Raw genomic sequence first — 26053 nt, forward strand, 5'->3', positions numbered from 1 at the left:
AATGAAGTCACTACAACAACATCCATCGGTGACCCGAGATCACCATTGTAGATGCTCTTACACTCAGGTGATTTATTACTAAACGAAGTCGTTTTGAGTTGTCAATATTGCTACAATTATGCTATAAAACATTTATGACTGTGTTTGAGACTATAATGGATAGAGAAAGTGAAATGGATGTGATTTGGCAAGTTCGGTGCGGTTATCCTTTAGGGTAGGAGAGAAGTTTCTAGAAGCGTTGAATGAGAAAGTTGGTTTGGATTTGAGAGGATGGAGGAGGGTAGGATTAGGGTTAGGACAAGAGAGGGTTAGTTTGGAGTTTTGGATGTCATCTCTATTAATTAATGTACCAAATCAACGAGAGTTGTAGTGTAATTGGTAGTGCAGAGCTATGGTGACTTGAGGTAACAGGTTCAAACCCCGTCACCCGCTGCGAGACTCTAGACCTTAATCCGTAAATCCGATCGAGCACAATTAGTCGAATTCTGCCAAAAACAGACTCAGAACACCTATATATGATAAAAAAAAAAAAAAATTTAAGTTGCCAGCACTAGAGATAGGTTAGCGCTGTCTAACCTAACAATTAATAAATAGTACTAGAAAATAAAACAATCTACCTATTTTTCATCAATTCCCAAACTCGATTATTGGCATATATAGATGTTTCTACATGACCAACAAACATCACATTAAGCATTGCAACAATGACTACTAATAAGGTTGAGGTAGAAATTGAGTTGAAAGCCTCTCCAGAAAAGCTATGGAAAAACATAAAAGAATTCGTCACACTCTTGCCCAAAGCCATGCCCGATGTAATCGAAAGGGTCGATGTGATCGAGGGCGATGGAAGATCGGTCGGAACATCTTTGTGGCTACTTCGAAGCCCACGGGTATATAAAAAGGCTCAACTCTATTAGTTCACTTATTTTGTAACTAATTAACCTATCAACGACGTCGTTTATTTGATTTCCTCTATATGTAGAGATGAGCCCCATGGGTTCGATCACCAATGAGAGGATTGAAATTGTGGACGACGAGAAGAAGATATGGGGTTAAAGTATTCTGGAAGGCTTGGAATTTTCAAAAAATTACAAGGCGGTAATATATGTTGGCAGCAGCCCTAAAAGTGATGGTGCTTTGGTTAAATATACAGCTGAGTTTAACAAGGCAAATGAAAATGTCATTGTTGATCTTGATATCTACAAGGCTTTTGTTATTAAAGTTTACATGGCTGTTGATGCTTATCTTCTCAAGGTATGATTTATTAAGCATCTATTGTTGATATATAGTTTATGTTGGTATTTTTTTGCTTATGTCTCATTGATTATGTGACCAGAATCACCAATTTTACAATCAAACTCTATTCTATAGCTTTTTAATTCCTCTCTTTGAATTAACGAGGGAGAAAAAAATGAGACTTAAATTTTGTAAGTTTGGTGATTCGGTCATAAGTTATGAGATTTAAGAGAGAAAAAAATTAAATTACAAATCGCCAAAGTAGATTACATATCTCAATATAGGTGTTTATGATTGTGGTGTAGCTCATCACTCCACATATGTATTGCTTTACTAAATTAAAGGAAATAGTAACAATTTGTGTTTGACAAACCTTGCTATTATGTTACAAGAATTTTCTAAATATAATATACAACAATCTTGCTGTATATTTGTCATATTTTTGTCTCGCTCATGTCTGAATATAATAATAATAATAATAATAATAATAATAATAATAATAATAATAATAATAATGATGATGATGATATAATACTAGTACGAAATAATGAAGTGTGGTAGAAGTGCAGTGCGTGCGGTGTGATATGTGTCACTCGATCTAACAGATCCAGAGGACTCGACTAGACTTCAGAGGCTAGAAGATCATGAAACTATCAGAAAGGGGTCGTTGGGTGCACTCTATTCCTTCAAAAACCTCAACCCACTATACTACAACTTAGCACAGGGAAGTAAAGGATCGATCCCACGAGGACGAAGGTGTTACGAAACTGCATTTGAGGATGTTTTGGGAAAAGGGGTTGGCTGCTGCCACGCGATTTTGTGGGTCGAGAACTTAAAACTACTGGGTCTGAGAGATAGAAAAACTTTACTCTACCTACTGGGTCTAAGAACTAAGAACGTACGGAACATACATGACTTAGAGAAACTGAGATATTTTAAAGTTCTAAGACAACTGGAGTAAACTTAACTAGACAGACTTTCCTAATTTGGACAGACAAGCATAAAGCGAAAAGTAAAGACAAATTTCCTTAAACTACCAGGGTCTGGAAAAGTATGCGAAAAGTAAAAAGACAAAGCAGATCGTACTCGACAGGGGTCTAGGGGACATGCAGAAAAAGCAAAGTACATGCTGAAAAGTGCTGACATAAAGCAGATCCGGTTCTAACTACCAACAACTTCATCTTCTTCGGGAATCAAACGAGAATAGCAGATAAAACAGAGTATTAAACACCATGGATCTAGACTTAAAATGAGAAATTAAAGCCTAAACTAACAGATCTACGCTACTGGACCTAAGGGATGAAGAGACAGAAAGTAAACAGCCATGATCATGCACAACGTAAACAGCAAACACCAAATACGCGAAACTCCAACTCAAAAACACCAAGATTCAACAAATCCAAACATCTCCATACGCAAATCCCCAACCTCCATCAACAAACCAACGTATTTCAGCTCCAAACATCCAATAACAAACAAGAATGAAAACTAAAAGCAAGAGATAAACATAAACTTCCATAATAACTCGAAATAAGTCTGAATCCAGTCGATCAAAGTCTGAAACTAGAGTTGCGAACTTAAAAACCACAAAGTACTAAACGAAAGCAAATAAGATTGTTTCTTCGCCTTCACAAGGCGGTGTTACACAACAAAATAACGATGATGATGAGATCCACGGTGGCCAGAATCTTCCATATCCAAGTGCGCAGCAGCAGACGAAATGAGAAATTTGAAGTGTGGAACTAAAGCATAGAACGAAAGCTAGAGTTAGGAAAGTGTAGAAGTGGCTGTTCACGGATGTCTTGTTCTTCAAGGTTGAGCTCTTTAAATGTGAGGCTCTGATCCCTAGGGTATCCCTCTGGTGATTTGACGCTCTTGCCCTTGAGTAAGACTCTTTAAAATAATCTGCTCTCGCTCCATTCTGCTCCTGTCGCCAACTTTTGATTCTCCCAGGTCCGAACGACGACGTCTGATTTTTACTTCAATTCCATCTCTTTTGCATCTGCCAGGTCGGTAACAAGACAACTCCTGGGTCCGGCAGATTTACTACGCACCTGAACTCATAAACGCACATTAGCGCCCCCAAATGCACAGAATTTTAACCCTAAACCGATGCATGAAATGAGCCTTATCAAATAACTTTGCAACTCACAATGATTTAGTATATTATTCAAAAGTACAATAGTCGAATAGCTCTATATACAACACGTGATTGAAAAATTAATTTGAAGCACCACAACAAGACTTGCGATATGATATTATACACATACAAAACAATACAAAAGGATTTCCTATAAAATTATGGAGGATCCTATAAAACTAATCCTTCTTAATCCAATCACAGAAAGTTAAGTGGAGATTAATTCACAAATAAAGGAAAAGAAAAAATCTTCATCTTCTTTATCTCATACTCCGCCGGAATCTTTATCTTGAAGAAGAGGGACCTTCTCAGGCATTGATGAGTCATTGCGACTATCATCCAACCGTTGTGCTACACCCTCTTTGATCTCTCCCCATAAAACGGTGTAATACCCCATACCACACACGAATGCTCCCATCATGCTACATTAGTTACCACAATTTCAATTATAGAGTTATAGTTAATAGAGTCAATAGAAAAATAAATAATCACCCTCCAATTACAGTCTTAGGCCATTTATTGAGATTAAAAAAAAATTGAATCCTTTGATATGCATTAAGACTTTAAATTTTTGTTCATTTATTGATAAAAAAAATGTCATAAACAAAAGAAATAATGAAAAGGTGATGATTTTTTATTTGACGTACTGATATAGTATTAAATAATTCATTATAAAATTTGAATGAGAAACATACCTCCCAATATGGAAAGTGTCCGCAAAGAGCAAACAACCGAAGGTACTTGCATACGGAATTCCAAATGGTTTGAATGCGGGCACAAAATAAGGGCCCTTCCATCTCGTGCACCATAATAATACTTTTGTACATATCAAACTGCTGAAAATGGCCTACGTAATTTAAACAAATTATAATTAGTGTACAAAAAAAACAAAATTTGTGATTTCATAAATAAATTTACCATGAGCACGATGACTAAGAGTTCAAAATTGAGGTCGAGCCTCCACGCACTTGGATTTTTCTCGAAGAAAAGGGCAACCACAGATGATTGCATCGTCACAAATAAGCTATAAAAAGAGATTATTTTCATAACGTTTGAGCACATTTTCACTGTACCAACTTGACTCAACAATAGATAACAATACAAATAAAAAGAATGTTTTAAGACCATATATATTTAATAAAATAGTACTTACAAATTAATATTCCAATAATTTTGTAAGTAATTATTAGAAGATTTTTGGTGCCTGAAAGATGTTCTAAATGGCAAGAGTGAAAGAAGAAGCTGCAAATAGCATGCAGCCAAGAACCCAGTTTTCATGTGGTCCTAAAGTACACGAATAGACGCGGCGGCGCCGTCGAAAGAGAAGGGGAGGAGTGGCTCTTGATGGTGGGCCCCCTGTAGAGAGTGATTGAAATTGCGCTGATGAAAGATCACAAGGTGCCTATTACTCTTGCTTGGCTGCCCGACCTTTTCCAATCGAATTTATTGTCTTGAAATTTATTTATTAGTAACATATTAGTATAAAGTGATAAAAGTTTTGGATTAAAATAATTTGTAAATTAGCTCACTTTTATAGAAATGGAAACCTACTTCATCTATATCTATATCTATATCTATATGTCGAGGTCAGATGAGTCAGATGGGTCAGATGATGCCATGGGCAGCGGGTATGCCGCCAAATATTTCGGGGATGGGTGGGATGATGCCAGGGGCAGTGGGGATGGGCGGTATGCCGCCAAATATGGCGGGGGTGGGTGGGATGATGCCCGGGGCAGTGGGGATGGGTGGTACGCCGCCAAATATGTCGGTGGGTGGATCGATGCAGCACAGGAGCCCGAGCCCGAGGACGCCTAGGGAATCTGTCTATCGGCCATATATAGATTTGTTGGCCGATGATTCCCGTTGTACTGTTCCGGAGACTCAGTACACCGGCATCGAGACTTTCTCTTTTGAGGATCTGGGGCTATCGCCGATCCGTGAGACTCCCAATGAGGCGGAGCCTGCTGCAAGGGGCGGGAGCAGAGGCAAGGCCAAGGCCAAGGCCGGGGGAAGGGGCGGGGGCAGAGGCAAGAACAAAGTCCCGAGCTCTTCATCGCACACGGGGGCAGATGAGGAGGAGGGTGAGGATGAGACTGAGAGGAGGATGATCTGGTCCGTGTGGGAAAATGCCGCGCTTGCGAAGGCATGGCTCGGTGTTGTAGAGGATCCCTATGTCGGGGCGAACCAGTATGTTGACCGAATATGGCATCGCATTAGTGCCGCTTACCTCATAGTCAAACCGTCTGGGGCGAAGCCTCGTATTCCCGAACAATGCCGGAAACAGTGGCTTCGGTTGAAGCCTAAGCTCAGTCATTTTTCCGTCCTCTACCAAAAAAACATGCGCATGGCAACCAGCGGCATGTCTGAGGATGATGTGAGGAAACGAGCCTTGGCTGAGTACCTCGACAAACAGTTGAAGTTCAAAGACTTTGACCAATGGGAGGCCTTTCTCGTGGTCGGGGAATCGCAAAAGTTTGCGATTGGTGTCGAATCGGGCTGGAATCGGATGAAGATCAACTCTTCCGATGAGTACAGCAGCGGTGCTGGTTCGCATGAGCTCCCCGAAGCCGAGGAAGTGGCCCCGCTACCACGAACAGACTCTCGCCGTCGTCGTTGCCCGATGGGGCAACAGGCTGCGCAGCGGATGGCGAGGGGAAGCGGTAACGGCAGCGGCAGAGGGTCCTACGAGGTCGAATCGGAGGCCCTAGGAGGCCCAGAGAACGACCACCTCGCCCGCGCGCAGCTCACGAAGACCCTGATGCAGAGCACGAGTAGGTGGTATAGCGCGCAGGATCCAGTGTTTAAAAGTCTGTGCAAGGATGTGATCGACCAATGTCGGCGCGATTTAGGGATGCCACCCATTGATGATTATGGCGTCGAGATCGGGGACGGGGACGTCGGAGGCGGCGGCGGCACGGGCGACGGGGACGAGGAGGAGGAGTGAGAGCCGAGGGTATTATGTAATTTTATTTTTAAATTATGTTTTTTTTAAAAAAATTATGTAATTTTTTTTAATGAAGTTTTCGAATTTTCCCGTATTCCGTGACGATGTTTTAGTTTCATAAATTTTAAGTCTGTAAATTGAATAATTGTGGGAAGGGCTAGTGGAAGTCCCAGTGGGAAGTCCTAGTGCAGTGGGAAGGGCTAGTGATGTGGCAGTGGAATGGGAAGGGCTAGTGCTGACGTGGCAGACAGTTTTTGTGGGAAGGGCAAGTGGAGGTCCTAGTGGGAGGGGCGCCAACGGAGACACTATAATGTTGTATCGACACTATACTTAATGTCAATGGGAATATTTGTAATATCAAATAACAAACAACGATAAAAATAAAATACAAACTCAATTTTTAATATTCTTCTCCTTCGTTTAATAATAAGGGTTTGAATGATTATTGATTAAATTAAAGAATGCTTATTGACCATTATTCAAGTTGTCTCACGTTCAACTATTCCAATTAAAAAATCGAGACATTTAAATAAAAATAGAAAGTTTCGAAATATCGCATGTTTTAATGCACAATTGATCACTATAACATTTATTTTGATCTAAAGTTGGTTAGTCACTCCAGGTCCAAGGTTGTCGATTTGAGTGGTGGTGTAATCGGCGGTAGTAGAGAGTGATAGACGATAATGGTGGTGTATTTTGTTATAATGGAGGGTCTTGTTCACTCCATATGTGAAATGGTTAAGACCGTCGAAGAATCACTAATTATCGAGACTTTGTTTGGTCGAACACTAAGAGATGGTCAGTCTCTAGAAAATAATATACTCCCACCGTCCGGCATTAGGAGTCCCGGTTGACCATTTTCGTCCGGCATTAGGAGTCTTGGTTTGTGATTTCCATAAAAAATGAAATAAAAATATTATAAAATAAAACACTAAAATGCTCAAGTAAAAACACATCCAAAGAATAAAGCATTTAATAATGCAAATGGGTCTCACATTCTATTATGACACACTCCAATTATTATATACTCAAACATTTCTTAAAACCGGCACCCAACTCAATCGGGACTCCTAATGCCGGATGGAGGGAGTGATGCACTTTTTATTTGCACTATAAATACCTGCAAGTATACAGAGTAGGTATAGTATAGCAAAAGGTTAGTACCGGGTATCGAACACGGGGAAGATGTACACAAAGTGTCTATCTTCTACTAGAACTCAATTACTATCTGGAGAAACAAGAATTATTGGAAACTTTTTGAAAACAGTAAATATTAAAAACAGTAAACAATTAAAAACAAGCAAATCACGGAGAGAAAAGTATAGAGATAAGGGGAATTCCAGGGATGTGCTTTCACTTTTATGGTTATACAAATTCCAAACTACAATACCCTAGCACAGTTAATACTTTGAAAGGACGAGTCACCTAGCTTATGCTCATGCGATACAAACGTTGATTACTAACATTAGGGTTGTCAATCCTAACACATAACTCCAAAAAGCTCCTAAGACCCTTGAAAAGTCCTCACTCTCAATTAACAGTGCCGTATTAAAGGAAGCTAACTGTAGTGTCTACTAAGTGGATCTAACTCGCTAGAACTCTGTCATAGTTATGAAGCAAGTTGTATTGAATCATACATAATTGTGTCACTCAATTATGAAGCATCATGATTAACTTAGGGAAGAAACAAAGTAAAAACAAAACGGATATTAAATAGAAAACGGAATTGTATAACCAAAGTTGCTACTAACACATCCCTAGAATCCTATGAGTTTAGTTACACATGACTGAATAAACTAAAAACATAGATTGAAGGGAAAGCAATTTGAACATAAAACTAAAGCAAATAAAACCCGTAGGTTGAATCCTTGTCGTTCTTGATGTTCTTGAAATCCTTCTTCAACTCCTTGCACAATTGAAGTACTCTAGCTTTTGATCTCTATGAATGTGTTCTTGTTGTGTGTCGGAAAAAAAACTTCGTTTTGATGAAGCTTGAGGTCCTATTTATAGGGGAAGATTATTCCTCATCATAGAAGGAAAAGATCTTCAAAATTTGGTAAATCTTGGAGCAAATCTAGGGCTGGTCGGATTCGCCGCCTTTCTCCGGCGGGCCGCCGCACCTTGGCCGGCGGTCGCCGCGTTGGAGTCCGAGATTCTGACCCTTCGGTGGCGGACCGCCACATGTCCTCCGGCGGTCGCCGGGCGAGACTCTTCTCCTAGCGTAAATTTCCGAGGCGGGCCGCCACATAGCTCTCGACCGCCGGGCGCCGGCGGTCGCCGTACAACTTCGCGGCGGTCGCCGGGTCGCCGTCCGACTCCGTGATTTCCGGACTATGCGTTTTTACTCCCCTTTTCGGCTCAAATATGCACATTTCTCACAAAACACGTCAAAATACCAAAATGTATAGAATATGCAAATAATGGACATGTAGAGTGATTTTGATGACAAAAACGGACCAAATAATGGCCTTAAAACAGTGCAAAATCCGGGCGTATCAGGGAGTACCAAGTACAAAATAATAACTCGACTATAAGCACAAGATACAAAGAAACCTTAGCTACTGATATGCTCGGGCTTTTGCATGAGTTTAGTAACGAAATTTGATTGTAATTGATCATATTTGGCCAAGAATCCATATGATTATATCATGTTCTCTACTATTTTGGTATTTGACCGTTTTGTTTGAGATGTGTATAACGAAATAAGCTTAATTAGGTGAAAAACGAGTGAGAAGATGTACAAGACGAAATGGAATACAAAAGAGTCCCAACTTATACTCAGGGACTCGCTGGGAAAGCTAACTATCTCGTGATTACTTTAACTAGAACCTTCACAGATACAAATCCAATCACCTACACATTTAATTTTATTTTATTTCTCAATCAATTTGATTTCAACTAAACATTATATTCAAAATTATAAAAAGGAAATTAATTTTAAAAATAACATTAAACTATTAAACATTAAATTAAAATAACAATCGAAATTACATAATTGAAATAGTATAAATAAATATTTTTGGGAGAGAAGAATGAGTGAGGGATAGTTTTTCTAAAATAAAAAAAAGGAGGATGAATGAGGTATTTATAGATGATTTATGGATGAACTAGAAGTTAAAAAAAAATTTAAGAGTAAAAAAAGAGGTAATAGAACGACAATATTTGAGGAAGTATTAAAATTGCATTTTTTATATTTTTTTTGATTTCTTTTTATTTTTATTTTTAAAAATCAAAAATCAAAATTCCCAATGGTCAAAACCACGCCCACTAGGGGCAGTGGGGCGTCACCGCGCTGGGGACTACCACATCACCCTGGACGCACCGGGATAGGTCCTCCGCAGAGGGCGCAACAACATCCATCGGTGACCCGAGATCACCATTGCGGATGCTCTTCACTCAGGCGATTTATCACTAAACGAAGTCGTTTTGCGTTGTCAATATTGCCACAATTATACTATGAAACATTTAAGACTACGTTTGAGACTTTAATGGATAGAGAGAGCGAAATGGATGTGATTTGGCAAGTTCGGTGTGGTATGCCTTTAGGGTAGTGGAGAAATTTCTAGAAGCGTTGAATGAGGAAGTTGGTTTGGGTTTGAAAGGATGGAGGAGGGTAGGATTAGGATTAGGCCAAGAGAGAGTTAATTTGGAGTTTTGGATGTCATCTCTATTAATTATTTTACCAAATCAACTAGAGTTGTAGTGTAGCCGGCAGTGTAGAGCTGTGGTGACTTTAGGTCATAGGTTCAAACCCCGCCTTCCGCCAAAAACGGATCCAGAACACCTATATGTGATCAAACAAAAAATAATTAAGTTTCCAACACTAGAGATTGTCTAACCTAACAATTAATAAATAGTACTACTAGAAAATAAAACAATCTACCTATTTTTTATCAATTCCTAAACTCGATTATTGGCCTATATATAGATGTTTCTACATGATCACAAACATCACATTAATTAAGCATTGCAACAATGGCTACTCACAAGTTTGAGATAGACATTGAGTTGAAAACCTCTCCAGAAAAGCTATGGAAAAACCTAAAAGAATTCATCACACTCTTTCCCAAAGCCATGCCCGATGAAGTTGAAAGGATTGATGTGATCGAGGGGGATGGAAGATCGGTCGGATCAGTCTATGTGTCTACTCTGAAGCCCACAGGTATATAAAAAGGCTCCACTCTATTAGTTCACTTATTTTGTAACTAATTACCAATTACCTTATTAACTATGACGTTGATTTGATTTCCTCTATATGTAGAGATGGTCCCCGTGGTTTCGACCATCAAGGAGAGGATTGATATTGTTGACAACGAGAAGAAGATACTGGGTTATAGTATTCTGGAAGGTGATATCTTGGGATATTACAAGAATTACAAGGTGGTAGTATATGTTGGCAACAGCCCTAATAGTGATGGTGCTTTGGTTAAACATACAACTGAGTTTAACAAGGCAAATGAAAATGTGGTTGTTAATCTTGATATCTACAAGCCTTTTGTGGTTAAAGTTTACATGGCAGTTGATGCTTATCTTCTCAAGGCATGATTTCTTCAAGATTAAGGTTGAGCATCTATTGTTGATATATAATTTAATTGTGTCTGGTATTTTTTTTCTTATGTCTCATTGATTATGTGACTAGAATCACCAATTTTACAATGTCTATAGTTTTTTAATTCCTCTCTTTGAATTAATGAGGGAGAAAAATATAGACTTTAATTTTGTAAGTTTGGTGGTCCAGTCATAAGTTATGAGATTTGAAAAAAATAAAATTAAATAAAAAATTGCCAATGTAGATTACATATCTCAATATAGATGTTTATGGTTGTGGTGTACCCCATCACTCCATATATGTATTGCTTTACTAAAATAAAAGAAATAGTAATAATTTGTGTTTGACAAACCTTGCTGTTGTGTTACAAGAATTTTCTGAAAATAATGTAAGTAGAGGACAATCTTGCAGTATTTGTCTGAATATATATTTGTCATGTTTTCTGTCGCTCATATCTGAATATAATAATAATAATGATGATGATGATGATGATGATGATGATAATGATATAATAGTAGTATGAAATAACTTTGCAACTCACAATGATTTAGTATATTATTCAAAAGTACAATAGTCGATCTGATTTGCTACAATAGCTCTATATACAACATGTGATTGAAAAATTAATTTCAAGCACCACAACAAGACTTGTGATATGATATTATACACATACAAAACAATACAAAAGGATTTCATATAAAAATATGGAGGATCCTAAAAAACTAATCCTTCTCAATCCAATCACATAAAGTTATGTGAAAATTAATTCACAAATAAAGGAAAAGAAAAAATTGTTAGAAATAAAGGGATGAAATTCCCAAGCCGTTACAGGCGGTACTCTAACTATTACAATCGAATGAAGATAATAACAATAAGTGGAATGAAAATTACAACGGAAATAATAAAACAAACCGAACTATAAGTCGAGTCGAGGGAAGCCCTCTTTCCGCAAGACAAATTAAGCCCCGGCTAGTGCTCACGGAATGGCGTATTGTCCCCAAAGATAAAACGACTTCCTCCTAGCGTGTAGAAGCACCTCAAACACGCTAGGCACCGGCGAACTTGATGGAGTTTTGAGAATCGAGCTATGCAATGCTACTATGATGTAGAGAACTATAGAGAAGATGTAATGCGTTTTGTTGTTGTGTTTTCCCTCTTCCAAACTCCACCTATTTATAGGATAGGAGAGGCCACATCAAAGGTCTTATCATTAAGGGACATCATAAACCAAATGGAGGTTACAAGAACATGAAAGGCCAAAGGACTTAGCCACATGAAAGGCCAAAAGCCTCTTATTTATCACACGTTTTCAACAATCCCCCACATTGGTTACTGCACTGCTAGCTCAAACCAACACAAGACGTGTATGCATGCATGCAGACTCTTCGCTCAATCCTCGAGAAACAATATTGCATTTGGAATAGTAGGTTGGGGCTTTGAACTTTCCATAGTCAATACTATCGGGCATACCGGCGGCCTGGTGGACGTGATGCCTTGAACCATTCCTCCTTGGTGTATACCGAGACAATAATATTGACACAATACTATTTACAAACTCATCAGTTCTCACGTTTGTGTCCTTTACTGGCCATGGAACACCACTTTGGATTCATAAGTGATTCACATGTTGAAGCGGCCCACACTTCTTCACTTACATAGGTGATTCTTTTCCAGGTATCCTGCAATACCCACCTCCTCGAGGCTTCTAAGAATCATTAAAAGTCAAAACTTAGCCTCTTACCACATGCAGGTTACAACACTCAATGCTTTCTAAAGAATGGGCGAAGATAAAATATTTTCCGAGTGTTACAACTAGAGTCATATAGCTTTGTTTTCCCATTGAACCAAGCCCATGGGATCTCCAATCGTATGGTTGGGTTACCACTATAATCATCTTTTAAGATGTGGTTTTCAGTCCCATTCCTTTTAGCAATTTATGCATTTGATCACGGTTTAAACTTTTCGTTAACGGATCCGCTAAGTTATCCACTGACCTTACATAGTCAACTGCGATAACACCACTTGTGATCAACTGCCTCACGGTATTATGTCGCCGACGAATATGTCGAGACTTACCATTGTATAAGCCACTATGTGCTCTCCCTATAGTCGCTTGGCTATCACAGTGTATCACTATTGCCGGCACTGGCTTCTTCCAACATGGAATATCTTCTAGGAAGTTTCTAAATCACTCGGCTTCTTCCCCTGCTTTGTCTAAAGCGATAAACTCAGATTCCATGGTGGATCGAGCTATACACGTCTGCTTCGTTGACTTCCACGAAACAGCTCCACCCCCCACAGTGAACACATACCCACTCGTCGAAAACGAGTCTTTTGAATCAGAGATCCAATTTGCATCACAGTACCCTTCAAGTACTTGGGGATAGTTTGTGTACTGCAGCTCAAAGTTAAGAGTATACTTCAAGTATCTCAAAACCCTACGCAGAGCTTTCCAATATTCCTTGCTTGGGTTGCTCGTAAATTGGCTTAGCTTATTCACCGTACACGCAAGATCTGGTCGGGTGCAGTTTGTGATAAACATCAAACTCCCTATGATCCTTGCATATTCTTCTTGAGCTACAGGCTCACCCGTGTGCTTACTCAAATGCACGTTGGGTTCCAATGGAGTCTTAGCTGGCTCACAGTCAAAGGAGTGAAACTTTTTAAGCACTTTCTCAATGTAATGAGATTGTGTCAAAGCTATTCCCTCAGGATTCCTTTTAATCTTGATTCCGAGAATCACATCAGCTAGACCCATATCTTTCATGTCGAAATTTCTATTCAACATATTTTTGGTCTCGTTGATAATTGCACTATTGCTGCCCATAATCAACATATCATCCACATAAAGACACACAATAACGAAGCCATTATTTGTGTTCTTAATGTAAAAAAACTTATCATACTCGTTGATAGTGAACCCATTTGACAACATCACATTGTCAAACTTCAAGTGTCATTGCAAAGGCGCTTGTTTTAATCCATATAGAGACCTCACTAGTTTGCATACCTTCCTTTCTTGGCCAGGTACTACAAACCCTTCAGGTTGCTCCATATAAATTTCTTCCTCCAATTCACCATTCAGAAATGCATTTTTCACATCCATTTGGTTAATTTCAAGATTGTGCAAAGCAGCAATCGTATGAAGCACCCGAATGGAAGTGATTCTCGTAACGGGTGAATACGTGTCGAAAAAGTCATATCCTTCTTGCTGCTTAAAGCCTTTTACAACTAGGCGAGTGTTGTAGTTTTCAATAGTACCATCAGTTTTATATTTCCTTCTCAGGATCCACTTGCACCCTAAGGTCTTACAACCTTCTGGCAAGTCTACTAACACCCATGTGTTATTTCTCATAATTGATTCAATTTCACTATTGATTGCTTCTTGCCAGAATGGCGCATCTGGGCCAGACAGCGCTTCCGCCAATGACTTTGGTTCATCATCCAACATAAAGGTTATGAAGTCGGGACCAAAAGTCTTAGCAATTTTAACTCTTTCACCACGTCTTGGTTCTACATCCTCAGGACTTAACCTCGTCCTTTTTGGAGGATTAGAACTAGTGGATTCATCCATCATTCTTTCACTAGAAAGATCCTCCTGCCTCTTGCAAGGGTAAACATTCTCAAAGAATATAGCATTCCTTGACTCTATCGTTGATCCTTCAGCCACGCCAGGCACAACTGACTTATGGACTAGGAAACGATATGCACTACTATTAAGTGCATGGCCAATAAAGATGCAATCGACTGTTTTAGGGCCAATAACAACTTGTTTCGCAGGCGGCACTTCTACCTTTGCTAAACACCCCCACACTTTGAGGTATGAATAAGAAGGTTTCTTGCCTTTCCACAACTCATAGGGAGTCACAACCCTACTTTTTAGTGGAATCTTATTCAGGATATAATTAACAGCCTCCCCCCACATGTTCTGGGGTAAACCTGAATTAATCAATAGAGCATTCATCATCTCTTTCAGTGTTCGATTTTTGCGTTCAGCAACACCATTCGATTGAGAAGAATATGGAGTCGTGGTTTGGTGAATTAAACCACTTGCATGACATAATTCTGCAAACGTTGCCACATATTCACCACCTCTATCACTTCGAACACACTTAATTCGACAATTAAGTTGATTTTCGGCTTCATTTTTGAAGTCTTTAAACGCTTCAATTGCCTCATCTTTACTTCTTAATAAGTAAAGGTAACAATACCTTGTGCAATCATCTATAAATGTGATGAAATACTTTTTACCACCTCTTGTTTGCACAAATTTCAAATCACATACGTCTGTATGGATCAACTCAAGAGGTTTTGTGCTCCGCTCTACCGAATGGAACGGCAGCTTAGCCATTTTGGCTTCAACACACACTTCACATCTTTCTTGTGAGTTAAACTTATCAACTTTTAGTAAATTAAGATTTACTAATCTTTTTATAGCATTTAGATTTATATGTCCCAATCTATTATGCCATAAATCAGAGCTCTCAAGCAAATAAGAGGATGTGTCATCTTCCTTATTGCATTTTCCTTTTCCACGGTGAATGACCGTAACATTCAGCTCAAAAAGCCAATTCACTAGGTGGCCTTCACCTATGAATTTTCCATTCTTGGTCAATATAACCTTTTCACATTCAAATTCTAGTGAAAATCCATGATTTACTAGAAGTGAGCCTGACACCAAATTATTTCGGATGTCTGAGACATGCAGCACATCCTTGAGAGTAAGAACCTTTCCAGATCCTAGTTTTAGGAACACATTACCCACACCAACTACCTCAGAAGAGGCTTGGTTTCCCATGCGTACTTTTCTACCTCCAACAGATTTGTAAGTAGAAAAAACGCTTCTCTCGGAGCACACATGACATGTGGCACCCATATTAACAAACCATTTATTTGGATTATTACCATGGTCCACGTCGGAGACCATTGCGACCACCTCGTGATCTTTGTTGTTTATAACAATACGTTCAAATAATTTGCACAATATTGTCTCCATCAATAAGTACAAAATTATATTGAACCATATTTGCATTGGTATATTCAACACCACATGCATCCCAATTATTACTACCAAGTCTAAATTGGTCTTGCTTGTCAAATGACAAATGATAAAACACAATTCTCAAGAGAATAGATCTCAAGGAATTAACCACTTCATTGCGCATCGACATTGCGACTGTTCGTTTCTTCATTCCAGTTTGGAGCTCATGTTTCCTCCAACTTCGATTGGTATAATCCTGTCTTAGAAGAGTACACTAATTTGTCTTGCGATTGTTAGAAATAAAGGGATGAAATTCCCAAGCCGTTACAGGCGGTACTCTAACTATTACAATCGAATGAAGATAATAACAATAAGTGGAATGAAAATTACAACGGAAATAATAAAACAAACCGAACTATAAGTCGAGTCGAGGGAAGCCCTCTTTCCGCAAGACAAATTACGCCCCGGCTAGTGCTCACGGAATGGTCCCCAAAGATAAAACGACTTCCTCCTAGCGTGTAGAAGCACCTCAAACACGCTAGGCACCGGCGAACTTGATGGAGTTTTGAGAATCGAGCTATGCAATGCTACTATGATGTAGAGAACTATAGAGAAGATGTAATGCATTTTGTTGTTGTGTTTTCCCTCTTCCAAACTCCACCTATTTATAGGATAGGAGAGACCACATCAAAGGTCTTAGCATTAAGGGACATCATAAACCAAATGGAGGTTACAAGAACATGAAAGGCCAAAGGACTTAGCCATATGAAAGGCCAAAAGCCTCTTATTTATCACACGTTTTCAACAAAAATCTCCATCTTCGTAATCTCATACTTCGCCGGAATCTTTATCTTGAAGAAGAGGTACCTTCTCGACTGTTGATGAGTCATTGCAACCATCATCCAACCGTTGTGTTTCATTCTCTTTGATCTCTCCCCTTAAAACGGTGTAATACCATACCACAAACGAATGTTCTCATCATGATACATTAATTAGTTACCACAATTTCAATTACTTCGCCTAGTTAAATTGCATTATACAGTCTTAGGCCATTTATTAAGATTTAAAATAATTGAATCCTTTGAGATGCGGCTTTAAATTTTTGTTCATTATTATTCTTCTCCTCCGTTTAATAATAAGGGTTTAAATTATTATTGATTAAATGAAACTATTTGCCACTTCACCCCAGGCGCGTGTCCTGCTAGACCGGGATAGGTCCTCCGTGGAGGGCAGGCCCTCTACAATGAAGTCACTACAACAACATCCATCGGTGACCCGAGATCACCATTGTAGATGCTCTTACACTCAGGTGATTTATTACTAAACGAAGTCGTTTTGAGTTGTCAATATTGCTACAATTATGCTATAAAACATTTATAACTGTGTTTGAGACTTTAATGGATAGAGATTGTGAAATGGATGTGATTTGACAAGTTTGGTGCGGTATGCCTTTAGGGTAGGTAGGGGAGAAGTTTCTAGAAGTGTTGAATGAGAAAGTTGGTTTGGGTTTGAAAGGATGGAGGAGGGTAGGATTAGGGTTAGGACAAGAGAGGGTTAGTTTGGAGTTTTGGATATCATCTCTATTAATTAATTTACCAAATCAACGAGAGTTGTAGTGTAATTGGCAGTGCAGAGCTATGGTGACTTGAGGTCACAGGTTCAAATCCCGTCACTCGCTGCGAGACTCTAGGCCTTAATTCGTAAATCCGGTCGAGCAGTCACAACCAAGATAAATATAGATTTGACTAGAAAATTTTTAAGAAAATTAAAGTAATGATAGAAATTGGGATATCATTCCAACCAAAAATAACAACATTGGTTAAGAAAAGGGTAATGAAATCAACTGCAGAAACACACTAATCTACGACAATAGAGCAAATTAAAAGTTAAATTTGAAAAAGGAGGGGAAAAGGGCTCATTACGTTTTGGACAAAACATCAGGGGGGGAGTGGGGCGTGAAAAAGGTAATATGAAAACGGCAATATTACTGAAAAAAGGCACATTACGTTTTTTCCGATTACATTTACCTTTCTCCAATTTGAAAAAAAGGTAATAAAACGACAATATTTGCGGAAGTGTGAAAATTTCATATTTTATATTTTTTTTTATTTCTTTTTATTTTCTTAAAAAATCAAAAATCAAAATTCCCAATGGTCAAAACAACGCACATTCGGGGGGGAGGGGTAGTGGGGCGTCACCATCACAGCACTGGGGAGTGCCATGTCACCCCAGGCGCGTGTCCCGCTAGACCGGGATAGGTACTCCGTGGAGGGCGGCCCTCTACGACGAACTCACTACAACTACATCCATCGGCAACCCGAGATCACCATTGCCGATGCTCTTACGCTTTATTACTAAACGAAGTCGTTTGGGACTATAATGGATAGCTAGAGAGAGAGTGAAATGGATGTGATTTGGCAGGTTCGGTGCGGTATGCCTTTAGGGTAGGGGAGAAGTTTCAAGAAGCGTTGAATGAGGAAGTTGGTTTTGGTTTAAGGGGATCGACGAGGGTAGGATTAGGGTTAGGACAAGAAATGGTTAGTTTGGAGTTATGGATGTCATCTCTATTAATTAATTTACCAAATCAACTAGAGTTGTAGTGTAGTTGGCAGTGCTGAGCTGTGGTGGCTTGAGGTAAAAGGTTCGAACCCCGCCACCCGCTGGGAGTTTAACACCCCGACTTTTTCTACCTTTTTATTTGTTCTTGAAAGAACGTCGTTTGCGGACCCGAAAATTTTTTCGCCTTTGTTTCCTTTGTGGAGAGAATTATTTTATAAATTTGGGCTTAAATAATCATTCTTTTTCTACCCCAATTTATTTATTATTTTCGAGCCAATTCCATTTTTGAAACTATTCTTCGGAGCCCCATTGTTGGAGAAGCCTATCTGTAACACCCCACTTTTTCGAACCCTAAGTTTAGAGCCGAAAATTTAATTTCCTAATTTATGACTTAGGAGACGTGAATTAATTGAGGAACGAAGTTATGACCGAGTCGGGTTTAGGGTTGCGTTGGAAGTTTGAAAAGTCAAACTTGTTGATTATATGACGTGACATGCGAATATTTGAATTAAAGGTGAAATTATGTGATGATTTAATTGTTTAAGGGTGAGTGAGATTTTTAGGATACTATTCCATAACCTTTTCCTTGGAATTTTTGAAAATCATAGCCTTAGTGGCAGTGGCGGAGCCAGAAATTTGACGATGGAGGGTCCAAATTTCTTTAAATAGTTGTTCTACTTTTTTTGTCAACGTCGTCAAAAATAGCTGCGGGGGATATGGATAATGGAAAAATTAAAAGACAGACAATAGAAACTATTAATATATGGAGACAAAGTAAATATAAATTAATTTTTATCCTTAGAATGTAAAATTCACTAATTAAAAAATTTACATTAAAATTACTAGTTATGAGAAATCAACAAAATCACCAAACCCTTAAACGAAAAGAAATAGTAATACTATATGGAGTACTAATATCTTTGAGATTTAAAAATTAGAGCTACTCTTTATATCGTACACTAATTAAAGTTTTAAAATGAAAGTATTCAATGATACTATACTAATCTATTAAAAAATACTGTATATTTTTTCTTAGATATGTATAAATTAAATTTAAAATAAAAGAAAATAAACATAAAATGGATTTAATCACCAAAACAGTAAATAGAGTTAGATACGTATAAATTAAATTTAAAATAAAAGAAAATAAACATAAAATGGATTTAATCACCAAAACAGTAAATAGAAATTGAATAAATGGAGGCTATGGGAATCAAACTCCGACCTTGATTGTGGTAGGCCAGTTCAAATACCAAATGAGCTGAGTCATGTACAGCAAATATTGTGTTTAAATATATTATATATTGGTAAAGTTTAAATTGTTGAGGGGCCCAAGGGCCCCCTTGGACCCACCGTAGCTCCGCCGCTGTTTAGTGGAGAAAATCCCATTTTTCCGGATTTAATTTAATTCTTGGGATATTTATCCAAATTAAATCCAAAACCCAATTATTTTCTATTTCCTAATAAGAAAAATCGAACCCTATTGTTTTAAGGTGATTTTCGAAAATCACCTATATTTGGGAAGGAAGAATTATTTTATTTTTAATTGATCCCTTATTGATTTCCTTCCATATCTAGAATTTAAATATTTAACCAAATCTTTCCATACCTCAAGGAGATCTTGCCATATCTTATTTTATTTAATATTAAAGATCCATTCCTTATTTAAAGGAGCAAATACACGCCTATTTCTTTTCCCAATGGGGAGGATTTTTATTTTTATTTTGCTCCGTGATATTTTATTCTACTCCGTAAAATATACAAAACAAAATCTTGGCTAATTAAAAGCCATATATTTCGAAAATCCCCATGCTTGAACCCTAGATCTTTTTCTTCCTCCCTACTCCACAATATTTGTTTTTAATTAATTATGGAGAATCAAATCTTACCAAATATTCTATATTATTTACCTAAAGATCTTATTGAGCACTATAAATAAGAGAAACCCCTAACCCTAGCCATCACAATTTTCGCCCCCTCCCTCTTTTCCTTCTCTCTCAATTTTCTTCTACTTTACTCCAATAATCCTTCATCCTTTGAGAAGAATTAGAGTTTGAGCCTCAAGATTTTTGAAGAACCAAGTCTTTACTTCGTTTCTACCGTTCGTTATTCTCGAAAAGGTATTCTCATATTAATCTTCTTCTTTCTACTCGATTCCTCTTCTTTCTAACCGATTAATCGGTATTATTGAACCCTCATGCATCTTGTTGAGTGAAAGGGGGATAAAGGGGATATGGAAATATGTATGCATGTGTGTGGAGTGTGTGCGTGTGGGTGTGGCGAGTGTGTGTGCGTGTTGTGTGTGTGTGTGTAGTGTGTATGTTGGCAAAATACTCTTGTGTGACATATGTTGATGTTAGATCTAGAATTGAGATGCGAATGGAACTTATGCGATGAACGTGACCTTGTTTAATTGATGACGTTAAGATAAATCGATGGGAAAAGGGAAAAGCGTTGAGACATGCATGAGTTAGGAGTTTGCGTTGAATCTGATTTGTGATATATGCCTATGTGATTAAAAGGTGAAACCTCGGTTGTGAAGCATGATAACAAAGGAAAGAACATACTTGAAATCTAAGCAGTCGAGGTGGGCTTTATTCTTAAACTCTCTTTTATGTTGCAAATTTATGAATGTGGAGAGATAAGGGTGGTTTGAAACGTTATGCCATGCCTGTGATTGTTTTTGATGATATTGTTAGTTTGTGAGTACGCTCCATTAGGCTACAGTGGCTATGGATATGTATAAACGAATTCGGGTCTGAGTACGGGCCACAAACCCTACCAGGCTGTGTACACGGTGGGATCGGGAGCCGTCCTTGCTAGTCGGCCGGTCTCGTGGGCGAAAAGTGTGGCCACACTTTCGTCGCACTATGGAAATGATGAGATTGTGGAAAGTGATGAGGAAATTGGGGAGTTTTTTGATTGGCCAATCTATGGAAATATTTTTGTGATACTCGTTGAATATTTATCTTGAAAAGTGTAAAACCTTGAGTTCACTAGTAAGGGTGGCATAACTTATAAAATGTTTTGACAACGAGTTCACTGAGTATTTCAAAATACTCAGCCCTGTGTTTTCCTTATGTTCAGGTTGAACGACGACGAGCGGTGGCGGGTGTTGAGCATATTAACTAATTAAGATGGGTGTTTTGAACTTCAAGCGTAGTTGTGTCTCTATACATAGCTGCACTTTCTCTTGGTCGTTTCCGCTGAATTTTCTTTGAAACACTTTAGTATTATTTGGATATTTTGCACTTGTTCCTTTCGTTTTAGAATCTTGAGACATCTTGTGATATTATTGGGATTTATTGAACCCTTTAGTTTGATCATACTTTATAGTACTTATCCTTCATTTATTTCTCTTGATTAAACCTTTGACTTGCGACTCTGATAGTCCGTTTTATACTTAGGTCAAGCCTCTTTAAATGGAACCCTAGCCTATGTTAAACTCTTTTAAGTCAGTTTTGGTAGCAGTCGCCGCATTTATTGTACCCTAGGAGGGCGGGCTGTTACACTATCTCTGATATTTAACTCATAAGATTTTCTTCCACTCAAATCTGATACAAAGAAATCTACCACGATTGACACTATTTGAAAAATAGAAACCAAGTTAGTTTTAGCAAAACCCTAGCAACAATCTATATATTTCCACGTTCCACACATCCAATTTTTCGGGAGGAGAAACCGAGAGACGAGGGGAGAAAAAGAGAGGGGAAGCGACGGAAGAGAAAAAAAATTGAGAGCATGAGGCGATATTTTGGAGTGGCGCGAGTTCTGGGGTAATAATTTGGATTTAGAACTGTTTCTTGAATTGGGAGATGTAGAGCGATCGATGCTGAGGAACAATGGAGACGACGAGAGTTTGAAAGAGAAATATGAGGGTGCTTGTTGGTGAAAGATTTAAGAGATACGCGAGGGGCTAATTTCGGCGAGCAGTGAGGGCGCTGTAGTGCCGTAAACGAGAGAAAGACGCAGCAGCTGGAGATGACAGTGTGAAACCACGCGATGGAGACAGACGGGGCCGGAGGCTTCAACTACACCGTGACAGCAACAACGCTACGTTCTGACCGGCAGAGAGGCTGCGAGCTGAGGAAGGGAGATGATAGCAGCAGCGAATGGTGGACAGCGGTGTGGAATAAACATGTGAAAAATATGGGAGACCTTTGAGGTGGCCAAGACCTATGGCCTTTCATCTTAGATAACCCCCAAATGCATTAAGAGACAATCTCTAGCCTATAAATAGGCTTGATCTTGGAGTGGAAAATACACCACAACACACTCTCTACTTTCTCTAGCTCTCTACATCATAGTGTGTATTCATAGAAGCATTGCATAGTTCGATTCTCGGAACTCCATCAAGTTCACCGGAGCCTAGCGGGTTTGAGGTGCTTCTACACACTAGGAGTAAGTCGTTTTATCTTTAGGGGCAATACGTCATTCCGTGAGCACTAGCCGGGGCGTAATTTGTCTTGCAGAAAGAGGGCTTCCCTCGACTCGACTTAGTTTGGTTTGTTTTATTATTTTCGTTGTAATTTTCATTCCACTTATTGTTGTTATCTTCCTTCGATTGTAATAGTTAGAGTGCCGCCTGTACATGGCTTGAGAATTTTATCCAATTATTTCTAACAATCGCAAGATCAATTAGTGTACTCTTCAGGATTATGCCGATCGAAGTTGGAGGAATCATGAAATTCAAAGATGGAATGAAGCAACGAACAGTCACAATGTTGATGCGCAATGAAGTGGTTAATTCCTTGAGATCTATTTGTTAGAGTTTGAATACTAGAAATCACGTTTCGAGTGATTGAATACTGTAAAACTCTTATTTTATTTTCCAATAAATAAAACAAATTATTTTTTGTCATAATGTTGTTATGTTTTACATTTAATGGATGTTAATGCATGTTTAAATGTATAAGTTAACTTAACAAAGTCTAAGTCTTTGCTTTAGTAGACCGGTTGTGGGCGTCGTCCACTTTAAGGTAATACGGTCAGTTCTAAACAAAGAAAAAGATGAATTTCACAACCTAGTTGGAATTTGACTATCCAACGAGAAAGGTTGCAATGTCAATCCGCATATTTCTAAGCCTTACTGAAATAAGATGACATTGGTGTGGTATAGCACTGAACGGATCTAACAGCAAGACTTGCCTTAGGCTATCTACCGAAAGGCGAGGTCTTGATAAATATTTATTTCTTAATCAATGTAGGTTAGCATTGAGCATACGGTATTGATTATGCACTGCTTTGACTTATCAAATGGTGCGGGTTTTTCGTAACCCAATTATCCTGATATATTGGGTAGTGGTGATCAATATCTAGCGGTACTAGGATTGCTATTATATTGAATCGTGCGCGAGCTGAGTCTCATTTGATAATGTCCTCAAGAGGAGCGCGAAACAAGGTTTTATTATTCGGAACCTAGCTAGTTGGAGTGTAATTACTCTATGAATAATAAATAAGCGTTTCATGTTAAGTCCACTCTTGGAATTAATAAGTTAATTAATTAAGTCAATAGCAGACATTAATTAATTAATGGACATTTTAATCTTAAGCGCGGGAAATGAAAGTTAAACGGAAACCCGGATTACTTGTAATTTCAGATTTGGATGGGGAGAGTTCAATATTACTTCTGTAGTGGCTGATCGTAATATTCCAATTATAACTTATATTAAATTGTGGGTTCAATTTAATTAGTAAAAAGTAAATTGGATGAGCCCATATCCAAAACCTTCCATAGATCCCTGTCTGGGCCCAAAAAGAACTTAATATAAATAGGAGAATAAAGGAGACAGATATAACACAATTTTTATCATTAAAATTTTCGAAAATTTTCAGCCCCTAAGCTGAAGGAATTTTCGAATTCCTCTCCTGTTTCAAAAAGAATTTCTTCTGTCTTCTTTATTTAAGTCCTAGTATTCTAGTAAGATCAGCCCACACTGATATTGGGATACAGTTCGGGAACCAGAGAGAAGATTTGTGGTCTAGTACTCAAAGCATCACGTGGAGAAGAAGCTAGCCATCTTCAATTCTTTGGAGAATTATTTAGGTATTTTTCTGCTCCGTAGAAAAGCATGTTTTAGGTTTCAATATTCTTAAAGCATGATTAATTCAAGTTATGAGCATGATACATGTGAAAATTACGCGAATAGGTTTTGTCTAAATAATCTGCTAAATAGATCTGATTATTATGTGATTGTTATTTATGCGCCCGCTTCCGCTGCCAGTTCCATCACTATTCTCTTGAGAATTGTGTTTATCGTTTGTCATTTGACAAGCAAGACCAATTTAGACTTGGTAGTAATAATTGGGATGCATGTGGTGTTGAATATACCAATGCACATATGGTTTAATATTATTGTGTACTTATTGATGGAGACAATATTGTACAAATTATTTGAACGTGTTGTTATAAACAATAAAGATCACGAGGTGGTCGCAATGATTTCCGACGTGAACCATGGTAACAATCCAAATGAATGGTTTGTTGATATGGGTGCCACATGTCATGTGTGCGCCGAGAGAAGTGTTTTTTCTACTTATAAATCTGTTGGAGGTAGAAAAGTACGCATGGGAAACCAAGCCTCTCCTAAGGTGGTTGGTGTGGGTAATGTGTTCCTAAAACTAGGATCTGGAAAGGTTCTTACCCTCAAGGATGTGCTGCATGTCCCAGACATCCGAAATAATTTGGTGTCAGGCTCACTTCTAGTAAATCATGGATTTTCACTAGAATTTGAGTGTGAAAAGGTTATATTAACCAAGTATGGAAAGTTCATAGGTGAAGGTCACCTAGTGAATGAGCTTTTTGAGTTAAATGTTACAGTCATTCATCGTGGAAAAGGAATAAGCAATAAGGAAGATGACACATCCTCTTATTTGCTTGAGAGCTTTGATTGATGGCACAATAGATTGGGACATGTAAATCTAAATGCTATAAAAAGATTAGTAAATCTTAATTTACTAAAAGTTTATAAGTTTAACTCACAAGAAAGATATGAAGTGTGTGTTGAAGCCAAAATGGCTAAGCTGTCGTTCCATTCGGTAGAGCGAAGCACAAAACCTCTTGAGTTAATCCGTACAGATGTATGTGATTTGAAATTTGTGCAAACAAGAGGTGGTAAAAAATATTTCATCACGTTCATAGATGATTGCACAAGGTATTGTTACATTTACTTATTAAGAAGTAAAGATGAGGTAATTGAAGCGTTTAAAGACTTAAAAAATGAAGCCGAAAATCAACTTAATTGTCGAATTAAGTGTGTTCGAAGTGATAGAGCTGGCGAGTATGTAGCGCCATTTGCAGAGTCATGCCATGTAAATGGTATAATTCACCAAACCACGGCTCCATATTCTCCTCAGTCAAATGGTGTTGCTGAACGCAAAAATCGAACACTTAAAGAGATGATGAATGCTCTGTTGATTAATTCAGGTTTACCCCAGAACATGTGGGGGGAGGCTGTGTTAACGGAAAATTATATCCTGAATAAGATTCCACTAAAAGTAGGGATGTGACTCCCTATGAGTTGTGGAAAGGCAAGAAACCTTCGTATTCATACCTTAAAGTGTGGGGGTGCTTAGCGAAGGTAGAAGTGTCACCTCCGAAGCAAGTTGCAATAGGCCCTAAAACAGTTGATTGTATCTTTATTG

General features: G+C 38.3%; 1 protein-coding gene, 1 long non-coding RNA gene and 1 pseudogene across 2 annotated transcripts; 2 read left to right on the forward strand and 1 right to left on the reverse strand.

The window, feature by feature from the left end:
* Nucleotides 1–701: 701 nt before the first annotated feature.
* On the forward strand, nt 702–1308 carry LOC125203308. The gene is made up of 2 exons (XR_007173340.1): nt 702–890; nt 983–1308. It is a non-coding gene; the product is annotated as an uncharacterized LOC125203308 (long non-coding RNA).
* A 2333-nt stretch (nt 1309–3641) lies between these two features.
* On the reverse strand, nt 3642–4851 carry LOC125206787 (annotated as a pseudogene).
* A 5435-nt stretch (nt 4852–10286) lies between these two features.
* Nucleotides 10287–11220, forward strand: LOC125208224 (MLP-like protein 423). The gene is made up of 2 exons (XM_048107803.1): nt 10287–10482; nt 10582–11220. Exons 1-2 carry the CDS (start codon nt 10296–10298, stop codon nt 10863–10865), a joined length of 471 nt encoding a protein of 156 aa, XP_047963760.1. The 5' UTR covers nt 10287–10295; the 3' UTR covers nt 10866–11220.
* The last annotated feature ends 14833 nt before the right edge of the window (nt 11221–26053 follow it).

This window comes from Salvia hispanica, chromosome 2, assembly GCF_023119035.1.
Source record: "Salvia hispanica cultivar TCC Black 2014 chromosome 2, UniMelb_Shisp_WGS_1.0, whole genome shotgun sequence".
NCBI lineage: Eukaryota > Viridiplantae > Streptophyta > Magnoliopsida > Lamiales > Lamiaceae > Salvia > Salvia hispanica.